This window comes from Acanthisitta chloris, unplaced genomic scaffold (genome assembly GCF_000695815.1).
Source record: "Acanthisitta chloris isolate BGI_N310 unplaced genomic scaffold, ASM69581v1 scaffold16603, whole genome shotgun sequence".
Classification (NCBI taxonomy): domain Eukaryota; kingdom Metazoa; phylum Chordata; class Aves; order Passeriformes; family Acanthisittidae; genus Acanthisitta; species Acanthisitta chloris.
The window spans coordinates 7,360-15,062 of NW_008665602.1; the positions used below are offsets into that span (position 1 = coordinate 7,360).

At 56.5% G+C, this 7,703-nt stretch overlaps 1 protein-coding gene across 1 annotated transcript in view; it reads left to right on the top strand.

Annotated features, from left to right (window-relative positions):
- Positions 1–7,703, top strand: part of PPFIA4 (protein tyrosine phosphatase, receptor type, f polypeptide (PTPRF), interacting protein (liprin), alpha 4) — a gene marked incomplete at its 3' end in the record, with an annotated part of 35,776 nt that overhangs the window by 7,326 nt on the left and 20,747 nt on the right. The window contains exons 2-9 of the mRNA XM_009071823.1: positions 770–871; positions 978–1,142; positions 1,845–1,919; positions 3,280–3,369; positions 3,937–4,158; positions 5,282–5,428; positions 5,536–5,674; positions 6,731–6,810. Of these exons, the coding sequence (XP_009070071.1) occupies positions 770–871; positions 978–1,142; positions 1,845–1,919; positions 3,280–3,369; positions 3,937–4,158; positions 5,282–5,428; positions 5,536–5,674; positions 6,731–6,810 (1,020 nt within the window). The remainder of the gene's footprint in view (positions 1–769; positions 872–977; positions 1,143–1,844; positions 1,920–3,279; positions 3,370–3,936; positions 4,159–5,281; positions 5,429–5,535; positions 5,675–6,730; positions 6,811–7,703) is intronic.

The following is a 7,703-nucleotide window of genomic DNA, read 5'->3' on the forward strand; positions in this document are numbered from 1 at the left end:
TGTGGATACCCTAAGAAGGTTGTGGTTGCCCCAGGGAGGCTGTGGATGCCCCAAGGAGGTTATGGTTGCCTCAAGGAGCTTGTGGATGTCCCAAGGAAGCTATGATTGCCTCAAGGAGGCTGTGGATGCCCCAGGGAGGTTGTGGTTGTCCCAAGGAGGTTGTGGTTGCCCCAGGGAGGCTGTGGATGCTCAAGGGAAGCTGCGGATGCCCCGAGGAGACTGAGGATTCCCCAGTCCTGGCACTGTTCATTCCAGGCTGGAATTGAGCAACCTGGTGTGGTGGGTGGTGTCCCTGCCCAGGGCAGTGACTTGGCACTGGATGTTCTCTAAGCTCCATTCCACTACCTAAACATGTAGCTTTGAAATGCCATCAAGCACCTTTGGAGCTGTAGAACAATTTCTTGTGGCATTGATCATCAGACCAAATGGATAAATCTTGGGATGCCACATTTCTCCTTGCCCAAAGCTCTCAGAGAAGCCAGGAACAGATCCCTCCCAGCCTGGCTGTGCTCCACTGGTTTCTCCATGTTCCCCTTGATGTCATCAGCTGGTTGAGTTTGGATGGGAAATGCCCTGCCTGGAGTCCAAGCAGTGGGACCAGAGTTCTCACTGGTTGGGTTTGGATGGGAAATGCCCTGCCTGGAGTCCAAGCAGTGGGACCAGAGTTCTCACTGGTTGGGTTTGGATGGGAAATGCCCTGCCTTGAGGTCCAAGCAGTGGGACCAGGGTGCTGGCTCCATCCTCATGCCACTGTCCCTGCTCTCTGCAGGAGTTTGCCACGCTGACACGGGAGCTGAGCGCGTGCCGGGAGCAGCTCCTGGAGAGGGAAGAGGAGATCTCGGAGCTGAAGGCTGAGCGCAACAACACCAGGGTGAGCATGGAATCCCTTCTGCCAGGCCTCCAGCCCCCCAAATGTGGGACAGCACAGGCTGCTGGGCCCATCCCAGCACTGACAGCCCCTCACCCTTGTCCTGCAGCTCTTGCTGGAGCACCTGGAGTGCCTGGTGTCGCGGCATGAGCGATCCCTGAGGATGACCGTGGTCAAGCGCCAGGCCCAGTCGCCCTCTGGGGTCTCCAGTGAGGTGGAGGTGCTCAAGGCACTCAAATCACTCTTTGAGCATCACAAGGCACTGGATGAAAAGGTGAGACAGGCTGCTGGGACCTTTCCTGCTCAGAGCTGACCTTCTCCCAACCCTCCTCCTCCCAACTGCTGGAAGCCACTTTGTTTTGAGCTGGGTGGTGACAGAGCTGACCTTCTCCCACCTTTCCTCCTCCCTCCTGCTTGGTGCCTCTTTGTTTGGAGCTGGGTGGTGACACAGCTGACCTTCTCCCAACCCTCCTCCTGCCAACTGCTGGGAGCCACTTTGGTTTTGAGATGGGTGGTGACATGGGGATCCTCAAGAGGTTCTTGGTGGTCCAGAAGCTGCATTTCGAGCTGGTGGGGCTGCTGTGTGGATGCTGTAGGTTTGAGACTGTTGGGAATGGAGAACATGCCAGGGTCATTCACGGGGTGGTGGTGAGTGGTGGCATATGACACTCTGGGTCAATCTTGGCATTACAATTCCTGTTCCTCCTGATCTATTGCCTCAAGCATCTCCTTTCTCTGCTAGATGTCTTCAGGTTGTCCTGGCCATAGAGCTCCAAGAGTTGGCCCAGGCTGTTCCTCTCCAACATGTTTTACTCCCCCAGGGGATGGGCTGGAGCATCCTGTGCCTGTGCCCTGGCTGTGAAGCCACCTGAGCCTGGGGGTCAGGCAGACAAACAGAGCTGGGAGCTTGCCTGGATCCTGGGCACCTTCAGCATGGATAAACAACAGCCTTTCCCATTGTCCCACACCCCTGCAGGTCAGGGAACGCCTGAGAGCAGCCTTGGAGCGAGTGGCAACCTTGGAGGAGCAGCTTGTGGATGCACATCGGCAGGTAAGAGGGTCCTGGGCAGCATTCCCTGGGTCCTTGCTGGGATACCCACTGGGCTGGGACTGCTCTGGGCTATGTGTGTGAATTCAAGCTGAATTTGCTCAAGTACCACCTCAGCTGGCCATGCAAGTCAGAGAGATGGTATTGGCATTTTTAATGGAAAGTTTTCCTCTAAAATTGCTGTTTCCATGGAGTTTTGTCAGTTTGCAAGGAAACTTTCTAAGTGTTCTGGAAACCTTTGTGTCCCAGGAAGGTTTCCCCTGTTGTTGTGGCTGTTTGGAGTTCGTTTGACCTGCCAGTGAAGTGAACAGGTTGGTTTTGTCAGAGCAACCTGAACCTGAAGCATTTCGAGGGGTTGAGGTTGGCTTAGGATTTTCCCTGCCTCAACACCTCAGACCCAAACCTCACTGGTCTGAGCACCTCATCTTGCATCTGCACAGGGAAGAAGTTCTGCCTTGTATTCAGGTGGAACTTCCTGGGCATTGGTTTCTGCCCATTGCTTCTTGTCTTGCTAGTTTGCAGCACTGAGCAGAGCCTGATCCATCTTTAATACTTACAGAGATTGCTGAGGTCCCTCTCAGTCATCTCTTCTTGAGGCTGAACAGCCCCAACTCCCTCAGCCTTTTCTCCTAAGTGAGGTGCTCCACTCCCTTCTGTATCTTTGTTGCTCTCCCCTGGACCTGCTCCAGGAGCTCCATGTCCCTCTGGTCCTGAGGAGCCCAGAACTGGGCACAGCAGCCTGGACCTGCTCCAGGAGCTCCATGTCCCTCTGGTCCTGAGGAGCCCAGAATTGGACTCAGTACTCCAGAGGTGCCTCACCAGGGCTGAGCAGAGGGTCAGGATCACCTCCCTGACCTGCTGGCAATGCTCTTCCTAATCCATCCCAGGATTCCATTGCCCTCTTAGCCACCAGGGCACATTGCTGGCTCACAGACAGCCTGTTGGTCACCAGGATCCCCAGGGCACACTGCTGGCTCAGGGACAGCTTGTTGCCCACCAGGACCCCCAGGTCCTTCTCCACAGAAGACCCAATGAAGTGACATATTGCAGTGACCTGACATCACCCACAGACCCCAGCTCCCAAACTGGAGTTTCCAGCTGTGAGACTCCTCTCTGTGAGGGATTGGGGTCCAGTGTTTTGGGTCCAATCACTTAAGAATCTTTGTCACACTCCCTTGGACCTGCTCCAGGAGCTCCATGTCCCTCTGGTCCTGAGGAGCCCAGAACTGGACAGAATTCTCCAGATGTTCCTCACCAGGGCTGAGCAGAGGGACAGGATCACCTCCCTCGACCTGCTGGCACTACCTCTCCTAACACATGCCAGGAATGCTTTCCCTGATGTTTCCCTGCCGTTGCCATGCAGGTGGCAGCCCTGCAGCAAGGAGCTGTGCGGGAGGCAGCGGCAGGAGAGAGGGATGAGCCCAAGGAGGCAGCACCGAAGCTTCCCTGGAAGGTGAGAGGCCCAGAACCTCCTGCTCTGCCCATGTTCAGTGAGACCACTGTGTCTCAAATCTCCTGGAAACTTTTCCCTCTTCCCTGGGTCCAGTCCTGTGGGAGATGCCCTTCCTGGTGGATACAGGTCATTGCTGAGCAGAGGGGAATCTGTGCTTTGAAGCTCCTTGGGACTCTTAGCATAGAATCATATAATTTTAGGGGTTGGAATGGACCTTGCAGATCATCTAGTCCCAAACCCCTACCACGGGCTCTTCCCAGAGATCACAGAATGGTTTGGGTGGGAACGGACCCTAAAGATCATCTTGTTCCACCCCTGCCATGGGCAGGGACACTTTCCACTAGATGCTCTTGGAATGCTCAGCCATCCCTATCCCATCACACCTGTAATAAGCCCCATCCCTACTAGTGGAAGCTGTTGACAAGGGGTCTCAGAGCCCCATGTCTCCACTCCCATCCCCTCACTCGGTCCCCCCAGCACCAGATTCCCCCATTGTGTGGCTGCAGGCAATGCCAGCACATGCTCTGGGGCCTCCTGACATCCACCTCTCTCTCTGCTGCCTTGCAGCGACTCTCCAACGGCTCCGTGCACCCTGAGGATGAGGCTGGGAGGGTGGTGGAGCTGCAGGAGCTCCTGGAGAAGCAGAACTTCGAAGTGGTGCAGGCCAAGGAGCGCATCTCTGCCTTGGCTGCCAGTGTGGCCGAGCTGGAGGAGGATCTGGGCACTGCCAGGAAGGATCTGATCAAGTCCGAGGAGATGAGCAGCAAGTACCAGAGGGATCTCCGAGAGGTTAGTCACTGCCCTCCCACCCTGCCAAGGCTGGTGCAGCCCCAGAGATGTTCACAGGGGTTGGAATGGAGCTTAGAGGTCATCCAGCCCCAACCCCCTGCCCCGGGCAGGGACACCTCCCACCAGAGCAGGTTGCTCAAAGTTTATTCAGCATGGAATGAACATTGCCCTTCCTGCTGAAAAAAAAAGAGTGATGGTTGCTGCTGGTTTTCACCTTCTTACGACCCATGTTACCTTACCACCCATGAGGACCTTCAGCCTACAAAGACAGAGCAGCAACACCTTCCTGATGGAGGAATTCACCCAGTGCAGGTGCTCAGAAGGATTGAATTTACCTTGGATCCAACATAGATTCATTGAATGTGAATGGGTTGGAATGGGCCTTAGAGATCACCCAGCCCCAACCCCCTGCCCTGGGCAGAGACACCTCCCACCACAGCAGGTTGCTCAAGGCTTTAGCCAGTCTGGAATAAAACATTGCCAGGGCTGGGGCAGCCACAGCCTCCCTGGGCAACCTGTGCCAGTGTCTCACCACCCTCACAGGAAAAATCTTCTTAATATCTAACCTAACTTTCCCCTCCTTCAGTTTGTCCCCATTGCCTCTGTCTTCACACAGAAGAGCTCTCCCCTGCATCACTTCTAGCAGCAAACACAAGCACATGAACACATGCTCTGCTGGAAGCAAACTCTACTTTTCTAACTGGACTTTGCTTTAACTTCCAGCTGCTGTTTCTTTTCTCTGCTGAATTCACGTTCTTCCCTCAATGCAAAAACATTCTTGTGTTTGCTAAAAAGGAAGGGACTGGAACTCCTGCTATGTGCAGGGTGTTCCCCAGAAGAGGCCACTTCCTTTGGGTGGTCCATCCATGGCCCACCAGGCCTACCAGCAGGACTGCCCTGAGGTTCCAAGCAGCCACTCAGCTGTGCTGCATACCTGGGGCAGTGAGCTGTGTCCTAGCTAGATGGTTTTGCTGTGATTGCTTGACTCTCCCTTTGTCACTGTCCCACTCTCCTGTCCCTCAGCCCTGTGTGGAGCAGGGATGTGTCCTTGGCCTCAGGGTGTCCCTGGCCCAGCTATTCCCTGCCCACAGATGAGGATGTGACATTGTCATCCTTTCCTCAGGCCCTGGCTCAGAAGGAAGACATGGAGGAGAGGATCACCACGCTGGAGAAACGCTACCTGGCAGCCCAGAGAGAAGCCACCTCCATCCATGACCTCAATGACAAGCTGGAGAATGAGTTGGCCAACAAGGAGTCCCTGCACCGCCAGGTACCAAGGCTGGACCAGACTCCCCCAGCCCCAGGGGGGTACTGGGTGCTGGGGTGGGACAGGAGGACAGTTCTTGGTGCTGGACACCCATCCTGCCTGTCCCACAGTGTGAGGAGAAGGCCAGGCACCTGCAGGAGCTGCTGGAGCTGGCGGAGCAGAAGCTGCAGCAGACGATGAGGAAGGCAGAGACACTGCCTGAGGTGGAGGCAGAGCTGGCTCAGCGCATTGCTGCACTCACCAAGGCAAGTGAGAGGGGTCACAGGGACCAGAGCAGGGACAAGGGGAGGTGGGAGAGGTGTCAGGGGACTAGAGGGGAGAGCAGGGACCAGAGGTGTGAGGGGTGTGAGGGAACCAGAGGTGTGAGGGGTCACAGGTAAGCAGAGGTGTGATGGGTCACAGGGACCAGAGTTGTGAGGGGTCACAGGGACCAGAGGTGTGAGAGGTCACAGGGACCAGAGGTGTGAGGGGTCACAGGTAACCAGAGGAGGTGTGGGGGCTCACAGGTAATCAGAGGTGTGAGGGATCACAGGTAACCAGACATGTGAGGGGTCACAGGTAAGCAGAGGAGATGTGATGGGTCACAGGGACCAGAGGTGTGAGGGGTCACAGGTAACCCAGAGGAGGTGTGAGGGGTCACAGGGATCAGAGGGTAATGCTGGGACCAGAGGAGTTGTGAGGGTTGTCAGGGGACCAGAGGGGAGTGCATGGACCAGAGATGTGAGGGGTCACAGGTAACCAGAGGAAGTGTGAGGGGTCACAGGGCCCAGAGATGTGAGGGGTCACAGGGACCAGAGGGGAATGCATGGACCAGAGGAGGAGGTCTGCCCCCCCTGCAGCCCCTGGCAGCCCAAGGCACTCTGCTGTCACCCCTAGCCCTGGGCTTTGCTGTCCTCTGCTGTCCCCATGGCTGCAGGGACAAGGCACTGCTTTCCAAGCTCTCGATGTGTCCTGCAGGTGTGGGCTTTGCTCCTTCCCTCAGCTCCTTTCTCCAAGGCCCTGTCAGTATGGATGGCCTTTGGCTTGTGCTCAACCCTTCTGGGATGAGGAGGAAAGACCAGGCTGGATCTGGGAGCGTGCAGACCTGGAGGGAGGGGTGGATATGGCTATCCCTGCCTTTCCTGGGTGCTGGAATGGTGCTTAGTCCCTCACAGAGCACCTCCAGCTCCCATCACTATGCTGTCAGGGCTCACAGTGGGAGGGGGCACTGCTTCCTGGGAAGGATGTGGCTGCATGGATTGGGAGGGATGCAGGAGGTGGTTTTGGGGAGCACCATCTGAGGGCTGCTGTGCTTTTCCCAGGCAGAAGAGAGGCATGGGAGCATCGAGGAGCACCTGCGGCAGCTGGAGACACAGCTGGAGGAGAAGAACCAGGAGCTGGCCAGGGTAAGTGCTGACCTTGTGGTCCTTATCCAGCCTTGGCTCCCCTTCCCTTGGTGCCTGGATACACACTTGGCTTGCTGGTGTCTGGAGCAGGATGGGAGAGCAGCCTGGTTAATCCTTCCCATCCAGGAGCTCTTTAACTGGAGCCATCCAGGCACACATGGCTGTGATCTCTCCCTTTCCCAGGCATCCAAGTCTTGCTGCTAACATTCCACACCCAATCCACTCCAAGCACCATCCCCATGGGCAAGCTGAGGCCCCAAGTGCAGGTTGGAAAGGGAGGCTCCAGCAGCTCTTCCCCCCAGCCTGGAGCAGAGTGCGGGCACTGGGAGCCAAGGGTGCTGCCCCACAGGGGGGCAGAGGTGCTGAGCCCTGTGCCATGGGCTGCACAGTCTCTGCTGTGCTCCTCAGCCACTGCCTGGGCTCTCCATGCAGGAGAATGTGGTGCCCATTTCTTGGGTCTCCCAAGTGGCATTACAGCCTGTGCCTCTGGAGATGCTCCTGGTTGTTTTGGCCTAGGTTGTGGATGCCCCAGGGAGGTTGTGGTTGCTTCAAGGAGGCTGTGGCTGCCCCAACCCTGGCAATGTTCATTCCAGGTTGGCTAAAGCCTTGAGCAACCTGCTCTGGTGGGAGGTGTCCCTGCCCAGGGCAGGGGGTTGGGACTGGATGATCTCTAAGCTCCATTCCAACCCCTTAACACACTGAAACTATGAAAGGCTGGAAGAGCTGGGGGTTTCCAGCCTGAAGAGAAGTTCCAGGGACACCTCAGAGCCCCTTCCAGTGCCTAAAGGGGCTCCAAGAGAGCTGCAGAAGGACTTGGGACAAGGGATGGAGGGACAGGACACAGTGAATGGCTTCCCACTGCCAGAGGGCAGGGACAGATGGGATATTGGGAA